Below are 26,804 nucleotides of genomic sequence, written 5' to 3' on the forward strand. Positions count from 1 at the left end.
CCCCAGTTTGCAATGCTGATTGACATACAAGATGGCTTGAAACAGTAGTGGGTGCTGTCCTGGCGCAGCCCTCCAGAGTGTCTCCCTGCAAGACCTCCAGAGCTCCCAGGGGCATATGTGGTTTACTCCTTCTCGCTTCTTTCTGCAGCAGGAGATGAGGCAGGCTCTCTTCCCACAAAGGCTTATTTCTTTTATTTGTTTTCTTTCCTTTTCTCCCACGCTCCCCAAGTTAAGTGATAAATTTCCCTCTTCTGAATAATTTTTCTTCCCTAGACTCTGCATCATTTGTACTCTTTATGGAGCTGTTAACAGCATCTGTGTTGGAAAGCTAAGTATAGTTTTTCTCATCTAATTAACAAGGAAATCGACACAGAGAACATAAGTTTTTCATTTCTGGGGATGCAGAGTCCCAGACAGCACTGAAATTACAAGGTTTACCAGCCCTGTCTGTTGGGTTATGCTTCCTCCTACTGGTATTATTTTCTACCCTGTATTAAAAAACTGGGCTTAATTAATGGTTTTGTTCAGTTGCAGTATGTTTCCACAACCTAGTTTTGCCTCTGCTAATCACAAAGTCTACAGTAATTTCACTGGCTGAGATGAAAATATATACCCTGGTGGTTACGATTTATCACTCAAATGACAGTAAGAGAGTGGAAGTGGCAGTCGAATTACATTGCAGATGGCTTGCAGTTGGAAGAATACAGACCATGTATAAAAGAGATTGTTTACATTGTTGAAATTTCAAATTCCTGCAGAAAGAAATTGGGTAAAAACAAAAGCTCCCTGGGGGGTAATGCTCACTGTAGCATATGCTCATTTCTGGGAAATGTCTGTGTAGCACCATAAAACAAACACCTGTCTCCCTAGTTTGAGTGACTATTCATAACCAGAAGGCAATGGCCCCAGTGCAGCTGCAGTCAGGAAGGTAAGTGGGGTGTGGTCCAGTCCACTTTGAGAGCTGATGAGAAAGCCCACATCTTGGTGAACGTAGGTCAGTTCTTCAATCGGAGGAGATAAGGTAAAATGTACCGAGGTAAAGGGTCGGGGGCCTGGCTCTTTTAGCAGTTTGGATCTGTGTATCCACTCTATCTTCTTCCTGCCTTTGCATGTGTTGATGTTCCCTACCCACCGGTGTGCCTCTGTTCACCTGGCCTTTGGATGAGACAGAGGTAGCCAGGAAAAAAGGGTCAGGATGCCGCATGAAGTCAGAAAGTGAAGGAGCTTGGATAGTGATACATTTAGCTAATTGTTTCCCTTTGGACAGACATAAGCATTAGAGCAAAAGATAGTCGGGATACTTTCAGTTTGCTGTGGCCACGATGTTACCGAACCCCAGGAGGCTTCAGATGCGCTGGCCCTTTGTAGCCTGACCCTGACTGAGCTCACATTTAAACCTCAGCATCTTTTTGTAGGTTATTCTTTTACACACACACACACACACACACACACATACACACACACACGCACACGCAATTTCACATGACCAGTTAGGATCTGTTTAGATTCACATAGACGAAACAGTGATAAGAGCTATAAGTTAAAGTGTGTTTGTTCATAAAACAAGAAAAACAGAATAGTATTGGTGTTGAAGAATATGAAGGGAGTTTTTCTTAAAATTTCTCTATCCACCTGCATTATCCTCTCAGAAACCTTGCTAGAATTACAGGTAATATATGAAGAGAATCAGTTCTAATCATAGTAATAAGGAATGATTCTTTTATAGAGAAGTTAACATGACAATGTTTTCTTGATCAAAATTGTTTAATCAGTACTAGTTCAGTAATATGATAAAAAAGCAGAGGTAAATTGATGAATTGCTTTCCAGGCCAGGTTTTTTCGAAAAGAACCATGTTAACGTTATTTAGGGCAAGATTTGGAGGCTGAGTATCTTTTACTATCGTCCATACAGCCTTCCCTGGGTGAGGGTATACCTGAAATTTGTGCACCGATGATTTGTTTATTTACTTATTTATTTATTTATTTTGGGGGCTGCATTGGGTCTTCGCTGCTGCGTGCGAGCTTTCTCTAGTTGCAGCGAGCAGGGGCTACTCTTAATTGTGGTGCATGGGCTTCTCATTGCGGTGGCTTTTGTCGTTGCAGAGCACGGGCTTCTAGGCGTGTGGGCTTCAGTAGTTGCAGCATGCGGGCTCAGTAGTTGTGGCACATGGGCTTAGTTGCTCCGCGGCATGTGGGATCTTCCCGAACCAGGGATCAAACCCTTGTCCCCTGCATTGGCAGGCGGATTCTTAACCATTGCCCCACCAGGGAAGTTCCTGTTTCTTTAATTAAAAGAAAGTGTATTAAAAGATCACAGTCAGATAGCAGTGAAGTTTCGTTTGTTTTTTAATTTGTGTAGAGAACTAAGAAGTTGTAACTTCAGAATGTGAGTTTAAAAGTTAGTTTAAAAAGAGGCATTTCTGAGATTTCGTTGACAGGCTTCTGTCAAGTTACCAGTTACCATGCTAGTTACCAGTATAAATATTTTTATATTATTTCTTCTTTATTAGAAAGGAATGGATTTGTATTGTGACTGTTCTCCCAATCCCAGCAGGGCTACCTAGTGAGGGCTACCTGAGAGCAGTTTGTGGGACCAGGATGAGCTGTGATGACTGGCTTCTCTGTTGCAGATATGTTTGCTGTTTCTCCACTGGGAAGTCCAATGTCTCCCCATTCTCTGTCCTCGGACCCTTCTTCCTCAAGGGATTCCTCTCCCAGCCGAGATTCCTCAGGAGCTTCTGCCAGTCCATACCAGCCCGTTGTGATCCACAGTTCAGGGAAGAACTATGGTTTCACCATCCGAGCCATCCGGGTGTATGTGGGAGACAGCGACATTTACACAGTGCATCATATCGTTTGGGTAAGACCGACAGTCTCTCTTTCTGGTTAGTTTTTGTTCCCAGCCAAACTGGAGAATAAATATGTCAGCTGAGGCGTAGTTAACAGCAAATGATTTTTCTCTGAAGCTGACATTTGGGACCTGTTTCATACTCCTGCCCTTTATCTGTGTGGTGGGATTGAATTTAGCAAGAGTTAATTCTTTCTCATAATTCTGTTAGTCTTCATATCTGATTAACCACTCTGCATACCAAGCTGGTAGAAATAGTCAAAGATAGTCCTGTTTTTATCCTTCTTTCATTCTTCTTTTCTTAGATTTTTTTTTTCCCTAGCCTTCCTTTTTTTTTTTTTTTTTTAAGTACTTTCTCAGATCACCTGAAATTGTTTAAGGAACTATAGAAATTACCCTATTTTAGGATGATGACAGAAAAAGAATAGCAAACCTTGTCTTACTGGTTTCCTCTTAGGAGCTCAGGATCATTTGCTGATTAACTCAGAACACTGAGCCACAAGAAACAGTAGGTGTCAGGGTTGTCATTTGTTTGCTTACTAATATATATACTCTCCTCTTGGACTTTAGAATGTAGAAGAAGGAAGTCCAGCTTGCCAGGCAGGACTGAAGGCTGGGGATCTGATCACACACGTCAATGGAGAACCAGTGCATGGACTCGTCCACACAGAAGTTATAGAGCTCCTGCTAAAGGTACTATCTTTTTGATGTCATGGCCATCCAGATGAAGGAGGTAGCCAGAAAGAACTAGTACCAAGAGTTCTTTGCTCGGGGTCTAGAGTTCTATATGACACATCCATACACACTCAGTATCGTTGCTGAGAGAATATTCGGTAGTCTGTTTAATGTAAAGGCAAAAACAACATGAATTTTTTGGTTTTATATCATGAAATGCACGCTCGTATATCTGCACAGTCACTTCCTAATTTAATTTTGCTTCTTATCCTGAATTACAAATAGAGTTCTCTTTGTTTATGTACCGCACATAGTAAAATCTGTTTGGAAATCGTCCATCCTAAAGGCGATTTTCTTCAGTAAATTTTGTTCTATATAGCAGAAGACAAGGTAGTATTAAACTGTGAGGTCAGATCTGAAGGTTGAGTCTGAGAGTTGGGTTTCCTTTTGAAAGGTAGACCTGTGAATATATAACATACAATATAAATGATAGAAATAGGTGGTAATGGAAGAAGGGATTCTGGCGATCATTAGGCCTTTTCCCATTCATACGTACAAATGAATTTGAATGTAGATCAGTTTCTACTTGGAATGTAAGCTGATTCAAGCCAATGGAGTACAAAGATCCCAAGAAGCCTGAGTACGATAGAGAGAGACAGTCTATACTGATCCTCTCCTTTCTTTTGGGTTATTTGCTCTGCCACCTGCTGACTACAGAATATAAAGTTATGGCTCCAAATATGGATCTGGTTAAAACAAAGATAAATTTGAGTTCGATTTTAAGTTTTTTCAAGGAAAGAAGACTATCTGTGATCAAAAATACAGTCTTTAATTGTAGGATTATTTTACAAGTCAACAGATGTTTACGGATGACCTCTGGCTTTTGTAAGCACTGGGAGGGCTGGGCTATAAGGGGCTATCAGAGAGGCGTGAGCCATGACCTCAGAGAACCTGCAGCCTATCGAGAGGCACAACCGAAACACATACGTGTCATTGAAACAAGGTACCTTCAGACTGTTTCCAGAGCACTCGCTCTGAGGCAGGTACCACGGTAGATGTTGGCAACATAGGAATTCAGGTATGGTCCTTGCCCTCGAGGACTATGGGAGATATAGAAGAGTTATGCAAGCAGATAACGTTCAGCTTGATCAGCCAGGGGCCACAGCAGGGGGAGGAATCCCGTACTTTTGGAGAGAGGATTCTGTGAATGAGGAGAGTCATCACAGAGAAGTGACACTGAACTGGAACTTGAAAGAAAATTAGGATTTGGAAGGTAGGGCAGGTAGGTGGGTGTACAAAGCCTTTGAAAAGTAAGTACAGTTCAATGACTTTTCTTCTTCCTTCTCTCATCCCCCAGCCAACACAAGTGTATTCTTCAAATGATTCAGTGTCTGGCCTAGGTTCCAGGAAGAGGAATAGCATGCATATTCAAAGGTCCATTGTGAAGTGGCCGATTGTAGGAAAGTTATTGCTGTTGATCAGTTCACAGCATTAATGAAACTTTGGTCTTGGCCTCAGTCCCCATTGGAGTTGAGGCCGGGCTTTGCTATCCTCCATACCTACAGGTGGTTCCCCTAACTCTAGTCAACTTTCTCACAAATGCATCCTATACTATTGGGCTCCCTGATGGCTTCGTCACTGGCGGACCATCAGGGTAGTAGCTGTATTTTGGTATTCTCAGATGCTTTTTACACGATGTTTTATACTTGCAAACTACTTCACAAAATCTCACGGCATCCTTAGGAAAAGGCGGAAGGGCCATTACGTAGGACTGTATGTATATTTAGAGATGCACGTGCAATACTTATTTATCTTTCGGGATGTGAACCTAATAAGCGTATCGCGTGTTTCATGGCTGCAGCTTTGGTCACACTTACCCTCACAACTTCAAAATGAGCCTGCTATGGAAGCACTAACTTACATGCACAAGGAAATAGAAAGTCACGGTCATCCGGTTCAGTTCCCCACAGCTCTGTGAATCCCTGTAAATGTGCCCCTTCAGTGTCGCCTTAAACCTCTCCTGCCACAAGGAGTTAATCACCTCCATCCAGCTTGCAAGTAGCTTGTTAAAAAAGAACTTTGTCAAGGCACCGAAATCTCTCTCCAGCCGCTGCCGTGAGGGGTGGAGGCCACATGGACCCAGTCATATCCCCTGCTCACATAATTACCTGCCCAGTGTAGCCTCCCTAATACAGAAAACTCTCTATTCAACCAGGTTGCTTTCTTAGGACAGCGTTAGTTTAAATCCCCAATCGTAAGAGAAGCCCTAAAATATCACCAGCCCCTGCCTCAAAATTTCCTTTCCCTGAACTCTGGAGAACCTCTGGAAACGAAAATGGGGACCATCAAATAGCATCGTTATTACCATCTTCACATATTAGCTGGGCCCCCAAAATGTGAAAAAGTGTGCGAGGTACCGAAGAGTCACACAACAAATGACACATATGAATAATAGGTAATCGAGAGCCTTTACATGAATAAACTCAGGTAATCCTCATACCTTGTGCATAGGTGCTATAAATATAAATGTCCCCATTTCACAGATAAAGAAATTAAAGCAGGGAGAAGTTAACAAAGCAGCCAAGGTTATCTGCTAGGAAAGAGCAGAAGAGGATTTTCATCACGGCAATGCAGCTCCAGAGCCTGTGCTTTCAACCAGCACGCCACTGTGCTCTGTACATGAAGTCTTCTGACTGCCAGTAACTTAATACAGTCCAACGTTCACAGGGGAAACAGTGGCAATACTAGACTATAATCAGAGTGTCAGACAAAAGGAACAAATTGTAAATATGGCCCAGGTTCTAAAGGAGAGAGGGCTTTCCACCAGGGTGGGAGGGGTGAAGAGTTAGGGGTTTTCTGTGCAGGGCTGTGAAGGATGGGTGGACATTTAGTGTATGGGAAGAGGGTGTAGGACGGTCTGGGCAAAATAAAGAAGATGCTTAAAGACACAAGGACAGGAAGCTCAGAGTGCTTGAGGTGCATGAGTAAACCAGTGTGGCTGGAGCCTGAGTTCATAGCATCTGGGATGAAGTGTGCAGGATGGCTGGGGCTGGATCATGGAGGGTTGAGTCAGGGCAAGGACACACGTATGCAGGAAGAGTGCTGTTCGCCATGTGCGTCTTGCAGAGAAAGAAATGTAAAAACAGTCTAGCTCAGTGAAGCACCCAAGGCCAACTGATAAACTAATGTGGAGTCAGACTGAGAGAAGAGACTGAATAGCCTGACTTCTGCTTTTGTGTTCAGTTCAGCCAGCTTAAAATAATTTCCCTCCCACCGTGCACTAATCACACCAGTGGTTTAAAGTAAAACTTAACTAATGGAACATTTAACAGTCTTCTGGCCCCATTTCGTTGTTATTTTTTGAAACAGTGCTGCAGAATTTCCCTAATAAGAGACTGCTGCTTCTTCAAAAGAATTTGTTGAGGTCAGTAGACCCAGTAAAACACAGTGTGCCGAGTTCTGACAGCACTTGCTATAGCCGATGGATCCACCAGATGGCAGTCTCCACAATTCTCACCTGTTCTCCATAAAATTATAATATTTTTCAGTCATTTACTTACCATTTTTGTAATCATTAACGTTTCCAACCAAATGTTTGCACTCTGCATTTTTTTTGTGTCTGTATTTCCCCTTAGGGAAGTTATCTCTTTGTGTATTTCCATAAGTCAAGTGAACTGTCATCTGGAACAGCCATATGTAGAAACAAAAAAAAGAAAACTGGGTTTGGTTTTATAGTGGAAAGGGACTTTTGTCCAGAACTTAATGACGTGCTCTGATTCAGCAAACCCTGGTCATAACTTTTCTGGTGAGGAATGTTCAGCATTTATATTATATTTTTTTCATATAATGTTGACGATATTTTTAAAATTTCTTCTTGACAGTCTGATACGTTGATCATTCCTTATATGGATCCAGTGCCTCGTTCCCTCACCACCGCTCTTTAAGTACAAGCTGTGCACTCTGCTGGGAGGAAGAGATGGAAGGGATCAGGGCATGCCCCTGCCCATGAGGAGTGGGCAGTGTGGGGTGAGGGGCAGGAGAGCCAGCTTTGGGCTCTCCCACTGGGCTCTGTGACCTTGGGAAAAAAGAATCTCAGTGTCTCTGAATCTCTTTTCCTTACCTCTCGTCGAAAAATAATAATCCCTTCCTACCTCATAGGGTTTAAAAAAAAAAAAAAACCCTCATGACTTGGTTGTGAAAATAAAGTAAGAGAATATATGTGAAAAATGCTTTAAGATTCACAATGTGCTTTTAAGATGCTCAGTGGCATTGTGAGCCTCTTATAGGTAAAGATATAAAAGTCAGTGCTGAATTGTGTTAGAAGGGATGGAAGTGGATTCAAGCTTAGATGGCTCATGGGCTCTAGCAGCCCCGGTGATCGTTGTGGCTCTGTGTCCACTCTGTATATGATGTAGAAAAGGACGGAAGGAACTTCAGTGAAAGATGAACTCCCATCATGTTTGTTGCCCCTTTCCTTCCCCTAAGGCATGCAGGAAAAACTAAAACTTTAGCCTGGCCTCGCTCAGTTAGCCTGGCCTCACTCAATTTGTAAAGAGAAAATCCCATACCAAACAACCTTCAATGGTAGGCCTTTCATACTTCAAAGCTGAGTTTTCAGTTTAAAGAATAGATTGAATGTCAGTCTCTACTATCAGGTTAAGGTTTATTTTTAAAGTTTTGCCATTTGCATATAAAACATGTACTTTATTCTTTCAGGATGAAGAAAAATTGTTTCTCTTGTTCAAGTTCAAATCTCATTTCCCTAAAATATTTTTTTACAATTATGACATTAAGTATGGGATTATACGTTCTTAAATATATAAAGAACTCTAAAATCAATAATACCAGGACTTTCTGATACAAAATTGGATATAAGACATGAACAAATCGTTCTCTAAAGAAATAGAAATCATCGAAAATAAATGAGTCAAAGTCCAGCTTTGTTAATAGCCAAAGAACAAAGATTAAAACTTGATGTAACTTTTTCCTGTAAAATCAGTAATCTGTTTAATGTTAATATTCAGCTCTGACAAGCCCGTTCTATGGCTGCTGCTCGTGCGCTGCTGGCAAGAGCATGAAGTGACATAACCCTTCTGGAAATTAGTGTATCACCAGGCCCCAAGAGTCGCTAAAAAGTCCACCTAGACCCTTTGCTGCGTGTATTGGGTCTAATTATGTAATCTAAGGGAAATGTCAGAGGCTCGGACAGCGATTTAGAGATAAAGCTATTTATTCCAACTCTTACAAGAATTGCGAGATAGAAAACAATAGCTGTAGGAAAATAGTTAAATTGTGATTCACCCACCTCATGGAATATTTTTGAATAGCCAGTAAAAATCATGTTCTTAAGGAATATTCAATGACGAAGGGCAAGTTTTTCAAAGTTAGGAAATGTGAAGTGAACAAAAAACATAAAACTAAATATGAGATTAATTTAATTAAGATTTAAATTATTTATAAAGTGTGTCTATATATATATATACATACTTTCTACATGCCTGATAAGAGACCAGCAGGAAATATACAGAAATGTTACCAACGTTAGCTGGGTGGTAAGCTCCTCAGTGATTTTTTTAATATATATATGCTTTACTCTTTTCTTCTTATAATGGCACGTATTACTTCCCAAGTTGGGAGGGAAGGTGGATGTTGATATTAAAACAATCTCTGTTTTTCCAGTCCCCAGCCCCCATCATACTCAACTCCCGATCTCTTAATACCGCTTAGAGCTGAGTTGCTAGGCATCTTCCAGGCACAGGCCTTTTAAAAGGCCCTTCTCGGGCTTCCCTGGTGGCGCAGTGGTTGAGAGTCCGCCTGCCGATGCAGGGGACGCGGGTTCGTGCCCCAGTCTGGGAAGATCCCACATGCCGCGGAGCGGCTGGGCCCGTGAGCCATGGCCGCTGAGCCTGTGCATCCGGAGCCTGTGCTCCCCAGCGGGAGAGGCCACAGCAGTGAGAGGCCCACGTACGGAAAAAAAAAAAAAGGCCCTTCTCCGTATGCTTCTTGTCTTCTTAAGGTAATCGGGGCCATCTGTGACTCCGAAAGGACATGTTTCTCTCCTGGTTATTAAGAAATTCAAGAAGAGGTCATTGATACGGGAGTGAAGGGGGTGGGTCCTGCCCACTTGCCCAGGGCACACCTCAGCTTGCCCTCTAACTCTGCTCTCAAATCCGTCCCCAGGGCCTGCCCAGCCGGCCCCTGTCCCAGGTTCAAGTGGTAGGGCACAGAAACCCACCAGGAATGACCTCACCATGCCTGACCTGGCCAAACAGAGGCTGTTTCATACCTGCTGGCGTGAACTTTCCAGCTCTGCCTGCTGACAGGTTTTCTGGTGGTAGAAAAGGAACCTTTAAAAATAATTTAAAATAGAAGTCTCATTCCGTTTTGCTGCTTTATGATGGTTTTTTATGATTTCTAGAGAGCCCCTGGGCATCTTTATACTTAATACATATGGATGAGGATAACTGTGATTTATAGAGTCCTTTCCATGTGTCACCCTCAGTGCTAAAGGCTTTACAGACTCTATCTCCTTGATCTTCAGACGAGCCCTATGAGATAGGTGTGACTCTCCTGTTAGATGGAAAGCCAGTGCTCAGGTCACAGGCTCAGATTTGAGCTCAGCTCTGTGGAGTTCCAGATCCCACCCTCTTAAGGAAACCTCACATTTTTTTTCCACCGAGTTTGTCAGGACTTCACTGCTTGAAGGGTCATTGACCCATGGAAGCCTTTTGTATGTCCGTCCTTGTGGATCTTTTCTTTGTCTTTGGCTCTCCTATCTCTGTTCTGGTCTTGTTCCATCACAGCATTTCGCTTTAATACCACGTCATATTTTTATAGAGTGGAAATAAGGTGTCGATCACGACTACCCCATTTGAGAACACATCAATCAAGACGGGGCCAGCCAGGAGAAACAGCTATAAGAGCCGGATGGTGAGGCGGAGCAAGAAATCCAAGAAGAAGGAAAGTCTGGAAAGGTGAGTTAGAGCCGTCCTCTTCATGGGTTTGGTGCACTCCCGCACTGAGCGACATTTACTCCTTGCTTAATGTAAATGCTTGCATATGAGAAGGGTCCATTTCTCTGTGAGAAATGTTGCCCCGTGGTTCACATGTATTTATACATTAGCGTTTATATTCCTTCGTAACAGCATTCTTTTTCATAGTGAAAAGACTTACGTAGTTACACTGTAGAAGAATTTATATTGCTGCTTCTCATGTGTGAGAACCATGAAAAGCCCTTTGCCTTTTCTTAAGCCTCTAGACTTCATTTCAGTTGAGTTGGATTTGAGGAACTGAAACTTCAGGCAGTTTTTAGCATGATATCTGTATTTAATAACGTCCTTTACATTATCTAAAAACAAACAGTTGCTTTTTTTTTTTTTTTTTTTTTTGTGGTACGTGGGCCTCTCACTGTTGTGGCCTCTCCCGTTGCGGAGCACAGACTCCGAACGCGCAGGCCCAGCGGCCATGGCTCACGGGCCCAGCCGCTCTGCGGCATGTGGGACCTTCCCGGACCGGTGCACGAACCCGTGTCCCCTGCATCAGCAGGCGGACTCTCAACCACTGCACCACCAGGGAAGCCCCAGGTGCTATTTTTTAATGCCAGATGTTTGAAGATAACTAGATCTTTAAAGCATCCAAATAAGCCTAGAAATAGAAAGGCTTTGTTTTACTGACTGAAAGCCTAACTTGGCTACACGTTTGCACTGTGAGAGGCACCGTGGGTACCATTTTGTGCCCCATGCAGGCACTAGCAAGGTGTGTGTGTGTGTGTGTTTCTGGTGAGGATGTTTCTTGCCAGGCAGTTGTCTAGATGTGCTCCCTGCACCATGCCACAGCAGCCCTACTTTGCCCACTTGGATTTGGTGTGTTGGATCACATTATGAGGATTTTTGATGATAGAAAAGAAAAATAAGCAAATGAGAAAGGAATGATTATTGACTCCAGGAAAGACAGAGTTATACAAGGAAGGAAAATAGAATTATGGCCGAGCTGTGAACAGTATTTATCACGTAAATAAAGAAAACACCAGCCTTTTTTTTCTAACCAAAAATTTTGGTTTAGCGCTACTAAGAGGAATAGAAACAGGGAAGTGTTTTCGGTTAGAAGGTGGAAGCAGTTGTATAAGAGCTTAATTCTCATTTTTTTGTGGTAGGAAATCAACAGATAATTTCTAAAATCGAAAAACTAAAAAAACAGCATAAGTACATTTCATAGCAATATGCAGACAAATAGGAAAAGAAACAGCTAAAAGACTAGAAAGTGGTTTCTCTGGGGATTGGGAAAAAGACAGAGCAGGGAGTTGCTATTTTTCATTACAAACTATTTGACTTTTTAACCCAAGTACGTGTATTACTGTGATTAAACTTACAAACACACACACACACACACACACACACACACACATACACATTTTGAGATCCTCCTTTTTTTTTTAATGTGAGCTTTATATTTTAATGGTGGTTTAGGTCATATAGAACACACTTGCTTCAAGGGGTAGCAGAGCGTAAACTACCTGGGGATGAAGGAACTCTGTACAGCCACCTGCGCTTCGAAGCCACCTGAAGCTGTGCTCTTAGCTTTCAGATGTGCTCATGGGACACTAACTGCACATTTGCTTGTGCTGCAGCGTGGCGTCTCCTGCCCTGCTGATGTGATAAGCTTCGTTTCACCTTGCTCGGTTTTTCTATGTAAATGTACAGCATGCACAGTCATGAGGAATATTCAAGAGCTCACAATGGAATAAGCACAGCAAACAGCCCCTCAGAGATAAAGCCTCTACCCAGTGTATCACCATCCAAGAATTCTATATCCAAGATGATGGTTTTTCTTCCAGGGATTTACTTTGTATTATCTCTTAATTAATTAAATTGTGTCAGTGTGTTTGGGGCTATGTACTCAGAAGCTTTCAGGCAAAAAACCGTGTCCTCAAAAACCTGACATATAAATAAATGAATGTATATTTATTATATACTTTTCCTATTTTCACAGCTCTTCTTAAAGTGCTTGAAATTAAGAGAAGAGAGCTTCCATTGTGTATTATCAAAACCTCTTCCTTTCTAAGTCATAAAAAAGTTTTGAATATAAAAGTGGGATCCTTCTCTTTAAAAGGATCTGCCGTCATCCTATCACCGTCTCTGGCACAGGGGCGTGTACTGAGTGCACTGGTGCTGTGGGCAGGAGGAGTGGTTTTGAATGTAGAATCTGATCAGTTTTCTTCTGTTTTCACTCTAGGAGAAGATCCCTTTTCAAAAAACTAGCCAAGCAGCCTTCTCCTTTACTCCACACCAGCCGAAGTTTCTCCTGCTTGAACAGATCCCTGTCATCAGGGGAGAGCCTCCCGGGGTCCCCCACTCACAGCTTGTCTCCCCGATCCCCTACTCCCAGCTACCGCTCCACCCCCGACTTCCCATCCGGTGAGTGAGTCTCCTTGCCTCTCAAGACTTGAGGGGTCACCATCTGAGATCCTGGAAGAGAGGCTTATTCCTGCTTAAGGAAAGAAGGTTGAGGTTGTAACTGACAGAGAACAGGATTTATAGGAAGGTCAGAAGATACAGCTGTTCGGTCCATTAAAAAAGACAGGAAGTACTGGGTTAACCCTTGGTGTGGGGAGGTTTATCTAAAAAGCATTTATTCACTAGACTTAGATGCTAAGACAATTTGCTGACCTTTACCTGACCTTATCTAAAACAGCTAGGTCTGGAAGCATGGAAAGCAAAGGGAAAGTGGCCGTTGCTCACAGCATCCTGTTTTCCACCCACAGGTACTAACTCCTCCCAGAGCAGCTCCCCAAGCTCTAGTGCCCCCAACTCCCCAGCAGGGTCAGGACACATCCGGCCCAGCACTCTCCACGGCCTGGCCCCCAAACTCAGCGGGCAGCGATACCGGTCAGGAAGACGTAAGTCAGCGGGCAGCATCCCGCTCTCCCCGCTGGCCCGGACACCCTCTCCAACTCCACAGCCCACCTCCCCTCAGCGGTCACCGTCCCCTCTGTTGGGACATTCACTTGGCAACTCCAAGATCTCTCAAGCCTTTCCCAGCAAAATGCACTCCCCCCCGACCATCGTCAGACACATCGTGAGGCCCAAGAGCGCAGAGCCCCCGCGGTCCCCGCTGCTGAAGCGCGTGCAGTCGGAGGAGAAGCTCTCTCCCTCCTACGGCAGTGACAAGAAGCACCTGTGCTCCCGCAAGCACAGCCTGGAGGTCACCCAGGAGGAGGTGCCGCCGCGGGAGCAGTCCCAGCGGGAGGTGACCTTGCAGAGCCTGGAGGAGAACGTGTGCGACGCGCCTGCCCTCAGCCGGGCCAGGCCTGTGGAGCAAGGCTGCCTGAAACGCCCTGTGTCCCGGAAGCTGGGCCGACAGGAGTCTGTGGACGAGCTGGACCGAGAGAAGTTGAAGGCCAAGGTGGTGGTGAAGAAACCCGACGGGCTCCCAGAGAAACAAGAATCCCGCCAGAAACCCCATGCACTTGGCAATGATGTGGAAAACCTCTCTGCTTTTAGGCTAGAAGACAGAGAGAAGAAAATCTATCCAAAGGCTTCGGAAAGGTCAAATCATTTTGAAAACAAAGCAGCCGCGCAGGAGGCCCAGGCCCCGGGCAGCCTGCTGAAAGATGCTCTCCACAAGCAGGCCAGCGTGCGGGCCAGCGAGGCTGTCACCTCGGAGGGGGCCGCAGCTCCCGGGGACCACAGCCAGGGCACCGGTGACCTCAAACGAGCCTCGGCTCACAGCACCCTCCAAGACGGTCTCTGTCACGCCACCCACAGGCCCACCTCCGGGAAGGGTGAGTACACGGAGAAGTCCCCGCAGGCCAAGGAGGGTCCCCGGTGTGAGAAGTTAGACAGCAAGCTGGCCAACATCGATTACCTCAGAAAGAAGATGTCCCTTGAAGACAAAGATGATGGCCCCTGCCCTGTGCTTAAGCCCAAGATGACACCTGGTGCCCAGGAGGGCCTGCCGGGGAGCGCGGGCCGCCCGGCCGGGGGGCAGCAGGAGGCCCAGCCGGCCTCCGAGAGCCGCGCGCCATTCATCAGCGGCCACGTGGCTCAGCTCAGCACCGTCTCCTTTGTCCCTCTCAAGGCCCTTTCTGGCCGGGTGGACAGCGGAGCGGAGAAGCCGGGCTTAGCTGCTCCAGAGTCGCCTGTCCGGAAAAGCCCCTCCGAGTATAAGCTGGAAGGGCGGTCTGTGTCATGCCTGAAGCCCATCGAGGGCACTTTGGACATTGCTCTTCTGTCTGGACCGCAGGCCTCCAAGACGGAGCTGCCTTCACCAGAGCCTGCCCAGAGCCCCAGCCCAGGCAGTGACGTAGGGCCCCCTGTGCCACAGGCTCCCGCCGGCAGCGTGGGGAGGAAGGGTGAAACTGCGGGTCAGAGGGAGTCCTCCCCTGCCAGCTTCAAGGTGAACAAATCCTACCTGCTCGAGCCTCGGTTCCCACCACCCAGCCGGGGTCTGCAGGGCTCACCGGCGTCACCCCTGCCTGACCCAGAGCTGAAGCTGGACAGGAAGGTTTCCCACGCAGCCAGGACCCCGGTGACCATCGTGGAAAGCCATCCCCAGCGGGGGGAGGGCAGCCCCAGCCAACACCAAGACCACAGGCCCGACATGAAGCTCCTTCCCCTCCTGGGGCAGAACCTCCAAGGTGCTGACCCGTCTAGATTGCGCAGCCCGCTCCCACCTGAAGGTGCCCCCTTGAGGGAGAAGCCTAGCGGGAGGGAGTCGTCCGAAAGGGGCCCTTCCACAGCCAGAAGTGAGCGGTTGGCTTTGAGGGCCGACATCCGCAGAGACCCCTCCAAGGAGCTGTATCCACTAGAAGCTACTAAAACCAGTGACAACTCCAAAACCCTCCCCGCTGTGGGGAGGACCCGCCCAGATGTCTCCACCCAGACCCAGGCCTTGGAGAAAGCATGCGGGCCTTGTGGGAAAACAAACCCCAAAGACGGCCGAGATGAGGTGAGGCCACTGGCCAGAGAAGACCCCTCTTTGCACTCTGCAGCGGCTCCTTGTGAGAGGGAGCTGGTCAAGGGAAGGAGTGGCCCGGAATCGAAGCTGGCATCCGCTTCTGCCAGGTGGTCTCTGGAGCCACCCGGGACAGAGAGTGAGAAGAGTGAAAAGCTCTCCGGTTTCCGATCTGTGCAGAAAGATGGTCCCAAGGAACCAGAAAGGAAAGAACAGCCCCTGCAGAAGCATCACCTCACCAGTAACTCTCAGCCCCTACCTACCACCAAAGAGCTCCCTCGCCTGGCCGCTCCGCAGCATTACACTCAACAAAGCTACCCTGCTGGCTCTCTGCCTGGGAGCAGGCCCTGCGCTACACACTCAATCCTGGGCCTCCAGGACCCTCCCAAGCCCACTGCTGTGCTCTGTGAAAGCAGCAGCCACAAGCCCAGGTCTGGCCCCGACACAGACCCTCCAAAGTCTAAGCACCCAGACCAGCCCCTCTTCTCCCAGAAGCTGAGCATTGAGGCTGCAGTGGGCAAAGAGCCTGGTGCTCAGCCCCCCGGCAGAGAGGGGAAGGGCAGCAGTAAGGGTGTGTCAGAGGAGTTCCCTGCCCTCCCAGGTCCCCAGAACACAGCCCGCGATGTGATTGGCCAGGGAGCAAGTGGGCCCTCAGTCCCCCTACACATGGAATGGGGTCCTCCAGACACCAAGCTGAGACCCACCAGCAGTGGGCATCCCCCAGAGGCACTGGAGAAGCCCGCACATCCACCACGGCAAGGACCCCTAGGGGCCAGTGAGTCGGTGGACCAGAAACTTCCCACTGTAGGGGAAAGGCAGAACCCATCTCCAAAGGCCCCCAAACCATCCACTGTGAAAGATTATCCCCCTCTGTGCAAACAGACAGACAGGAGCCTGAGTCCACCGGCTGCCAGCGCTGACGCCGGGAAGTCTGAAGGCAAGAAATGCACCGAAGCACTTTACTCCCCTGTGGACAGTGGGAAGCCGGGGGCCAGCCTTTCCCCGGTGCAAGGTGAGGCTGGGCCCAAGGGCACGGAGAGGCCGGCAGCAGCCGCCGGGAAGGGCTGGCCGGAGGCCAAGGGGAAAGGGCCCGGTTCCCAGAAGCCACTGACGGAGGCGGGCAAGCCCAGTGGCATGAAACGGTCACCCTCGGCCACGGCGCAGAGCTCTTTCCGCTGCACTGCCCTCCCCGAGAAGTCTCTGAGCTACTCCTCTGGCTTTCCCGAGGCTAGATCAGTAGTTCTAGAGACTTCTACAACCTGCAGCGACACCTTCTCTGCCAAGGCCGGCAGGGCCACAGCTGAGCCCCCAGCCTCCAGCAGCAGGGACCATCGAAAGCCCCTGCCTGGGGGGGATGGCAGAACCCAAATGACAAAAAGCGACTCCTTGCCATCCTTCCACAGCTCAGCCATCACTCTGGAATCCTATCACCCCAACCCAGGCGTGGGGGAGGGCGCCAGCCACCGGGACAGGGTCCTCTCAGGAGCAACCACCGAGGGAGAAACCAAAGGGAAAGAGCCGGCCCCCGCCCAGCCAGCTCAGACTAGGAAGCAGAATGTGGGCAGAGAGGTGACCAAGCCGTTCCCCGCTCCAAGCGCGGAGCGCCCCATCGCCCTTCCTTCTGAGAAGGACTCCGGAGTGCGACAGAGGCGGGGGAAAGAGAGTTTGCGCGGCAGCCCACACAAAAAGGCCTTGTGATGGGGCAGGCCCCCGGCGGGACTGGGGGACCCAGCCTGCGTGTGTAACTGCATCTTGACTACCTTGGAAACCAGCACTGTGGGAACCCCCCCAGGCAGAGCCTGGAGCCTCACCGAAGAAGGGGGAGAGAAGAAACAGGAAAAGAAGGGACCTTCTTCCAAATGCCTTCCCAATTGGAACCGGTAAACTGTTACCAGATAGTGTTTGTACAAAAAAAATAAAAATAAAAAAACAAAAAGTCTTTTTGGTTGAGGTTGAGGTTGCGGATTGTTGAGGAAAACGATTTTCTCTGTAAATACCTAGCAATGTGTTTGGTTTGGGGGATATAGAGTCGATACTTTGCTGCTGATGGCATCATTTACTACAACTTTTTTTTTAATAAGATTTTCGCTCTACCGTTGATCATAATGCAGTAATGAAGCAAAAGGGTTAAACCTGGGTATATGTAAAAGTATAGATGCACCCATATTCGTGTATATACACATCCACCCACGTGTCTGGTCTGTGGTAGAAAAGAATATTTCAAGGCTACATTTTTTCTACGTTAAAACATTCTAAGTCGAGTTGAAGGTGAAAGAGAGCCCCAAATACACTAGATTGTAAGCCTTCATGTGTATTTTTAACGAGTGATTTTGATAGTACTGTATCTGGCTACCTATACTTCCAGATCTAAAGAACTACTCGAATCACTGCCTTTGGAATCCTCCTCCATCAGAAATGGCCACAACAGATGGAGCTAGCCATTTTCATTTCATTTCATGGTCATCCTAATAGCCATTTTGATCCTGGGCCCAGCTGTCTGAAAGGCCAGTTGTCCTTGTCTGTGGGTGTGTATGTCAACTCCTCACCATAGGTAGAGCAGGGGCTATAAACACACGTCGACTTATTTCTGTTCTTTTGCTTTCCCTTTCTGTTCTCTCGCTTTTCCTTTTCATGCTCTTAAACTCAGGCCTTTATGCTATGAGTCACTAGTCTAAGAAGCACACATTTTATAGTAGTTCTGCACCAGCCCTGCTGTTGAACATAAAGGAAAGTTGCTGGCCGCACACCAATCTGCTAGTACTTAGGTTGAGTCATAAGCATCGGGCATTGGAAGAGGTTTTAAATTTGCTTTTTTGAGGAAAAGTCGGGGGACGGGGTGGGGTTGTGGATTTGGGCATCATAGCATATATTTTAAGGAATAATCAGGACATCAGATACATTTTAATACATAGCTGGGGCCTTATGTTGTAGACGAAGCTTGCTGTTTTTAGCAAGTTCCTGGGTTTCACATTCATTTCTGATGCATCAAGTAGCTCCGTACATTTCATAACATGATCTCTTTATTTGTATGCAAAAAAAAATACTGTATTAATAAAGAGCAGCATTTTTGTAACAAAAAGACTTGTTGGAGCTATTTGGTGCTTGAATGTGACTGTCCTTTTTACTTTTGCTAAGCCTTATTTAAATTTTGTATACCATGGAATATGTAGAATTTGTCCAATCATTTTAGTGCTGAGGGGATCTTTTTGTTTGTTTTTTGTTGCAGTTTTCCTTCCTGGTGGATTGTTTTATATTGTAAGACAGCACTTGCTGACATAAGTACTAAGGCACTAAGAGAAAATACACACAGATAAGTATTTATAAGATGCTTGGGATCCGTAGCAGGATTTTTTGTTTTGTAAGAGAAAAAAAAAAATTACCAAGAAGAAATACTAATCCAGCACCCAACCCCCCTCGGGAGTGTCTTAGTATCTTCAGGCTATAACATTGTTCACCTAAGCACAGCTTCATCTTACAGCCCTGTGGATTATAAATCATTCAGTGAGGCTGTAAGCTCCGCTCCAAAAACAAAGGCGTAACTTAAACTGCTTGCTTGTCCTTCATTGTAAAATGAGTTGGCAATGGCCAAAAAAAAAAGAAAAAAAGTCTCCTCCTTGCTCCGAATTTTTTTCCCATGAGGTTTTAGCCATTCCCCATCACTATGTTTTGAATTGTAGAAGAAACAAATATGTTGAAAGATCTTGAATGGGTTTCAAAAACGGTCTCAACATTTATAATTCATACGTGCATTTGGCGGTTGTCATAACTCGATCCTTCTGCACCCAGACATCTAGACAGGCCTGTCGGGGAGGTAGTTTATGGTTTACAGCCTTTGCTTTTTAACTGTCCACTTTCCTTTAAAGCACAACTAGCTGCTTGTTTACAAATGATATTTTTTAATGTATATTTTGTATAGTGTATTATCATTTTTGCCAAATATGTTTTTGCATTTTGGATGGCTACGGAGTACCTAAGGTTGCATTCATGTAATACCTGTTCGTTGTTGTAAACCTCTCCAGTCAGCTGGTAGAAATTCTCCTGTGTTCTATTTTGGTCGGTCTCCTGTGATTGTAAGATGTGCTCCTCGGTAGTATTCCCAGCTGTAGATTTACCAGCTTCAAAGTTTGTTAGGATCTGTGCAATAAAGTGTTTGCAGTCTTATTTTCTCTAAGAAATTCCCTATGGATGTCATAATTGTTGTATATTGAACAAATATTTATACTTATGCAGTTGCATAACATTGAAATAAAAATTTAGCATGAAAAGATAATGACTATTAAGTTTTTTCCCATATACACACATACATAGCGTCTCTAAAACATTACTGAATGTAACTCTCTTATGGAAAGGATGGTTTTCTGCAGATTCCTTTTGGTGAGTGGAATGGTTTGCTAATTTTTTTTAACCCACACGAACATGTTCCATTCTTTGAGATTAAGTCTTCCTTTAAGTCCTTCCTCTGTTTTCTACCAACCTTCTTCCTTTGCTGCAGAACTTGCCAACTTTCACATCATTCTCACCATTTTCCCTACAGTGTCAGGAAGAAGTGTCCTTTCTCCATGACTCCACCTACTTCAATTCTCCCAAAACCTTGCTCTATCAATTACCATTGTGTTCTCTCATCTTTCTTTTCCTCCCATCCTGTCTCCTCCCTCATAATTAAAAAGCATTAAGACCATCAGGAAGGAAGGAAGCAACCTGACATTTATTGTCTGCCTACTATATGTGTACCCTTAGTACTGGGCAAGATGCTTTTTATCTGCCATCTTATTTGAGCCCCAACATAAGCCTCAAACCAGGTGGTGGTGGCATCCCCATTTTACTGGTGAGCAAATAGGCCCAGACAGGCTATGTGACTTACTTAACATATACCCTGTAAAGAGAGCTCGGATTAGAGCGTGGATTTTTCTGGTTCTAAAGCTCTTGACCTTTCTAAACATTACCAGGTATCATGCAATTGAATTCAAGACCCAGGGCCCTCTGTGAACGATCTACGCCATCTCATTTTCTAAGTTTACATGCAAAAAAAATCATATGGTGCAAAATTACAAACCTGGTGATTGGCGGGAAGCCATGAGCCAAGCAAGCTAATCGTTCTCTGTAATAGGACTCCTTTATTAGTCCTAATTAATTACTAATTAGTCAGTAGGCAATTTCCCTTCTAGATTTTTGGTTCACAACACAAATGTTACGTGAAAAAGTGTAGCTCTGTTAACTGCGGAAATTTGCTTACTTCAGTATAGGCCAGACATTAAGGAATTCAGTGGTAGGGCAGTGCACTCAATTTAATTTCCTTCCTGCCAGTATGTTTTTAACACTTTCCACAAAGTCATTTTGTGTTCTTCCTACCTCCTACCCCAGTTAGTATCGTATGTGTCTCATATATCTAAGAAAGCTGGAAATGACCACAGCTTTGTTGAACCTTGGTTTTATTACTTTCTGTATACTAAACGTCAGTCACTTGGCCCAGGTTCAGGGCCTGAGGTGTGTGGCAGTTCAGACACCTCAGACCCTGTACTGGAAGCATTAGCACCATTCGTCATAAAAAAACATGCAGCAGCATCGCCTGGATTCCTGGGAATCCAAAAGACAAGGTCACCGTCTCTTATCACAGGCTGCCGGTGGGACTGTCAAGCCCAATACTTGGATGCAGGCAATGAAAGAATCTTCTACCGAGACGGACTGAACATCGAGTCTGTTCAGATGTGGGGAAAAGGAAGATCTGTTGCATATGGTTACTAGGAATTGCGCCATGCAGCTTTACAGAAAGTCTCTTAATAGTGTAAAGCTGACAGACTCTAACAGAGTCATCTGATGTTTCACTGAAGCGCTGCCCGGAGAGGGCTGTCAGAACCTGCAGGTGAAGGATGAAGCATTTACAAGGCCTAAAGCAAGCATGCTGCAGCTACTGAGCCTTCGTATGTCAGCTGGCGTCTCCATATCCTCCAGCCCTAACCTGTCTAAATAAAAAATCTTTTGCCTGAAAGTTCTGTCCCTTTGGCATACATATGCTGTGTGAAACAGTACTGGGCTGAAGTGACTTTCCTGGGCTGGAGGCAGTCCTTTGTAGGGACAGAGGGTAGTTCCTGTGGAGGGCCTCCGGTGCGCATCAGTTCAGTGCTACCCAGGAATGCGAGTCCTAGCTCCTCAGCCTATTGCCCCTTTCAAGTGCAGATCCTTAGAACAACTATGGCCCCCTCTGTCCTCAAGGAAAAGGAAAGAGCAACCCAGGAAGCTTGGGCTTGAGCATTTGCATTTGAAATCACAAAGCCTTAGGAAAAGGCTGCTCCTTTCTCAGTACTATCTGTAAATTCTCACTACCTCTTTATTCTTGTGCCTTTGTGAAAACAAAAAACTCTTTAAAAAGAAAAATTCTGATTTTTTTCTTTATTGCACAATACGTGATCAATTGAAGGCAAATTAAAAATACAGAAAAGCAACACAAAATGTTTGAATCACTGCAATTCCCCAGCCACTTTCATTCTTCAATCTATATGGATTTTTATGTTACCAAAAAAAAAAAAAAAAGAAATAATAGTGGGCATGATGTTTGGTAACCTCTTTTGCTTAGTATGAAATCAGAAATATATTTCAATGTCTATCAATATACTTCTGCAATATTATTTATAATGGCCGCATGGCATTTCATGTTAAGGACATGCCGCATTATTTTCTTTCACGCGCACGTGCACAAGTAGAGAAGCTCAGATGCAGATGTTTGAGGTCATCCTACTCTTCAGTTTTTGGCTCATCAACCTTGGCGCCAAGGTTCATGAAACTTATCCCTACACTCCCATCCAGCCTCCTCTCCTACCCCACAGGCAACTTTGTTAATGGTTTGGTTTTGTGTTCTTAAAAAACATGGGTATCATTGTTCTGTATACATGTATTTTTAATTGATAAAAATCATGTTAATATGTCATTTGGGTTGTTTGTTTTTTTTCCATCAAGCTCTACCTGTTGGTTCACAAAATGACTCTCATACATAGAGGACAAGGAGAGACCAAAGAAAGAGACAGTCACTCCAGAGTGGTAGGTGGCAGGTTTAATAAGCAAGGGAACTTACCTATCAGGCTTATCTTGGGCTGCCACAAGACGAGGAGATCTCCGCACCCACCTGCCAGGATCTTAAAGGTTGGTATAGAAACCTTACCGGGGTTCAGTTGTGTATACGGTGCAGATGATCTCAGCAACACCTGGCTCTCTCAAGGCTGCGTCCTGGAAAATGACTCCCACTGTGGGAACACCACACAGGCTTTACAAGGCCAGGGGAGGAGATGAGGAGACTCCAATTGCCCGGGTCCAGCTTTCGGTTCAACTGGCGATCATGTCCTCTCCATGACCTCCTCCAACACTATATGCTTAAGATTCAACTACCTTGCTGTAGCTGTGTCTAATCCACCGCTTCTGGCTACCGTATGATACCCCATGGTGTGCGTCTTACACGTTTTACCTGCCCATTTTCCTAGTGATGAGCTCTCAAATTGCTTTGAACTTCCCCCTCCATAAATAACGCTGTACTGCATATTGTTGTGGAATTGTGAAATTTTGTGATACACACCCAGCTTGGGATTGGTGGGTCACATATTTAATTTGATGAATGTTTGCTTCATGGTCCTAAAATAGCTGCACCAGTCTCCACCCATAAGCAGTGCATTGCAGTTCCTATAATCCTACATCCCACCTACACTATTATCCAGCTTCCTCTTTTTGCCAGACTGATATAAAATTTTATCTCATTTTAACTTGTTTTTCTTTAGTTCCTAGTAGTATCAGCATGTTTATGTTGTTATCCCACCCAAGAACGTAGAATGTCTTTAATCATTTATCTCTTTTTGGACGTTTAGGTTGTTTCCAAAGACAGGAGAAAGAGAAAAAGGGTCTCCCAAGCTGTTTAGAAAGCCCATGAACCGACATAAATGGAGACGGGGAAGACAGATGAATGCTCAGGTGACCCGCTGTCTTCCACTTACCTTTGTAGGATCTAGTACCGTGTCTCGAACAGCCAAATGTTTAGAGAATATTCTCTAAAGATGGGGGGAGGGGTGGCGAGAGGTGAATGTTCAATGCAGTTCACTGTTTAATCTTTCATGAGCAATAATGGCTTTTAGAAACCAAATTTAAGAATAATAGATTAGTCCTTTCCTTTTTCAAGACCCACAGTATTCCATAAGTGATTTCAAGTTGTCAACAGCTGGGATGGAGTGGGGGTAGGTGGGAGAGCAGGGTAGTTGAGGGGCAGAGGCTGTGGCCTGGCAGTGACGGCAGAAGAGACTAATGAGCTGCTTGCCCAGATGTCTCACCCTTGGATTGGAAGGCTCCTTAACACTTTTTTCCCATTTTGTTCGGAAATTTCCTCTTACAGGATATGGCGTAGTTTTTCAGCTCATTTGACTCATGGAGCCTAACACAGGTTTCTGTTACTGTTTGATAAAGTTAAGAAAAGGGAAGGACTTTACATGAAATCATTTGGCTGGGAGTCCAAGGCCAACCCTAATCTAACAGAATCCCAGTATCCAGAGGTGGGGCACAGGAATCTGGTAAAGAATTCCCCAGATGGGGCTTCCCTGGTGGCACAGTGGTTGAGCGTCCGCCTGCCGATGCAGAGGACACGGCTTCGTGCCCCGGTCCGGGAAGATCCCACGTGCCGCGGAGCGGCTGGGCCCGTGAGCCATGGCCGCTGAGCCTGCGCGTCCGGAGCCTGTGCTCCGCAACGGGAGAGGCCACAACAGTGAGAGGCCCGCGTACCGCAAAAAAAAAAAAAAAGAATTCCCCAGATGATTCTGCTGATAAACCAGTATCCGGGAGCTCTGGGAGAAACACTGGGCTGCTGATTCCTCTGCAGCCTTCAGACTGACTCCTGCCACACCAGGCATCCTAGTTCTTGATGTATCGGGCAATTGATTCGAACTCAACACCCAGGACTACCCCATCGTGACTTGCGTAGAACTAACTGCATCCTCTCTTGCTGTAATTCAAGTTAATTTTCTCTTTAACATTCAGGGCAGATAGAAAGCAATGTCAGCCACCCCTCTTGCCTGCTACACTAATATATGAAAACATTATAGTCATTTATTTCATGCTTTTGTAAACTTCAAAACTGTAAGCGGCACTTACTGGGGAATTAGATGGGTAGAAATAAAATGACAGTTTCCTGCCCTGAAATTTTACGTGGATACATAGATAATGGCTGTGTTTGGGTCTGTGCTGCGTTCAGTTAACAGAGATGGCTGCTGGCACAGGGGAAATGTAAAACGTGCTCCCAGACTGTGGGAGTTGCAGCTCATGCAGAGAGTCCCCTGTGATGGGGGCCAAGTCGGTTTTTATGGACTTCAACGCTATTTGCTTCAGGACACTTTGAAATGCAGGGTCAGCTCACTGAGCTACAATATGCAATAATAACATGTTTTTATAGGAGTAGCTTGTCATAGCAGCCACAACATGGGATACATAAAACCAATGAACACACCATGTCTGCAGAGTCTATCCTAGTAACCAGGATAAAGCAATAAAACTGACAGCAGCCATCAAAAACTCCCTTTCTGACTTTGTAGGGTGAATTGACTGTTGCTTAAAACAGAGGAGCTGTCACAAAGCCCTAGATAGATCAGTGCTCAGTTATGGAGTAGCACATGGCATTGCATGGAAGGGGCCTGATACATGAAAGCAAGATGGGCAATTACATATTGCTAGAGCTTGGGTCCCTACGGTCTTTAGTGCAATGCAATCCGCATCAGAGATGCTCTACAGGAAGTTTTTGTTTTTCCAAGTTACACATTAAATATTATGGAGGACAGTGTGGGTAGGGAGTGGTAGGTCAGCAATTTGCATTTCCTATCTGCAGCTTAAATCCTTAAGGCAGAAAGGAGCTTAAGTTTGTTAGAAGGCACAGGGAACTCAGTGGGTTGGTGCTATCAGACTGGATTCTTTTTTTTTTTTCTTTTTTAATAAATAAATTTATTTATTTACTTATGCTGCATGTGGACTTTCTCTAGTTGCAGCAAGCAGGGGCTACTCTTCATTGCAGTGCACGGGCTTCTCATTGCGGTGGCTTCTCTTGTTGCAGAGCACAGGCTCTAAGTGCACGGGATTCAGTAGTTGTGGCACATGGGCTTCAGTAGTTGTGGCTCACAGGCTCTAGAGTGCAGGCTCAGTAGTTGTGGTGCACGGGCTTAGTTGCTCCATGGCATGTGGGATCTTCCCGGACCAGGGCTCGAACCCATGTCCCCTGCATTGGCAGGCAGATTCTTAACCAATACGCCACCAGGGAAGTCCCAGACTGGATTCCCTTGAGAGTGTGGACTTCTATACTCTCTGATAGGATTGAAGGAAGAAAGGAGGGAAGTAAAGAGGGAGAGAAAGAGTTAAGGAATGAAGGAAGGGAAGAAACAGCAAAGAAAGAAAAAGGAAAGAGAAAAAGAAAAGGGAAGGAGGGACCAGTGAGCATGGTTTTGGCATCTTCAGGTCACCAGCAGGAATATCTCCCAAAGTTTCCAGAGCTGATCATCGAATTTGCTACAAGCAAATGAACAAAATCAACAAAACGAAGTAACTGTGTGTCCTGCTACGTTCCTGCCTGAGTTCCCCAAGGTGAATGCTTCCTGCACCACGAGAGTGGGCCACATGGGTGGCATCGAGTCAGAGGGAGGTGTGCTCTCTGACTTGGGCGGGTTGGCTGCCTGCCTTCAGAAGGGTCCCTAGAATGAGGGGCCTTTCCTGTAGCAACAGTTAGGAAGCTTCCTAGAAGAGCACCTGCTCGGCACAGGCCACAGCAGCTGTGCCCACTTCTGCATTAGGTCCCTTCTGAGCCCAAAACTCAGGGGAAAAGGCCTTGGTCACTGCTAGACTCAGAGCCAATAACAACCCAGCAGTGGCTCGGACTGGCCTTCTCAGAGTGATGCCCTGCCATCCTAGGCCTAGGGAAGGAACGAAGGTGGCTGAAGGGGTGTGTCATGATGTCCTCATATTTCCAGGCACTTTCTTTCTCCCTTTAACACACAGCCTTAGATGACTGCCTTACTAAGTCTCCCTCAGGAAAGCTGAAGAAAACTCCCTTCCCAGCCACCTGTTTTCCCAGATGCTGGTATTCAAGATAATTAAAGCAGCTGATCGTGTGATGTTTCATTTCATTAGTAGAGTGTGTTCTGCTTGCCATCTCTCACCAGGCCCAGGCCACCTAGCGCTCAGAGGGCTTTGGTACCCATTCATCTCTGCCACCCCTCCTGGCTTTGAAGGAAGGATGCCTTTGAGCCCAGGAGTTGGGAGTTAGATGAGGATGAGGGAACAAGGTGTAAAATCTTGAATACTTCTTTCTGTTTCCAGAAACTAA

The 26,804-nt window shown here is 45.8% G+C and overlaps 1 protein-coding gene across 17 annotated transcripts in view; it reads left to right on the forward strand.

Moving 5' to 3' along the window:
- Window positions 1-19,745, forward strand: part of MAST4 (microtubule associated serine/threonine kinase family member 4) — a 568,209-nt gene extending 548,464 nt beyond the window's left edge. For 16 of the 17 annotated variants that reach the window (XM_067730855.1, XM_067730861.1, XM_067730857.1 and 13 more), the window contains 5 exons: window positions 2,631-2,860; window positions 3,419-3,541; window positions 10,361-10,497; window positions 12,755-12,936; window positions 13,284-19,745. In XM_067730855.1, coding sequence (XP_067586956.1) covers window positions 2,631-2,860; window positions 3,419-3,541; window positions 10,361-10,497; window positions 12,755-12,936; window positions 13,284-17,173 — 4,562 coding nt within the window. In that variant the 3' untranslated portion in view covers window positions 17,174-19,745. The other variant, XM_067730872.1, reaches the window with a different exon arrangement.
- Window positions 19,746-26,804: the final 7,059 nt, after the last annotated feature.

The sequence above is a fragment of the Pseudorca crassidens genome, chromosome 3 (genome assembly GCF_039906515.1).
Source record: "Pseudorca crassidens isolate mPseCra1 chromosome 3, mPseCra1.hap1, whole genome shotgun sequence".
Lineage (NCBI taxonomy): Eukaryota > Metazoa > Chordata > Mammalia > Artiodactyla > Delphinidae > Pseudorca > Pseudorca crassidens.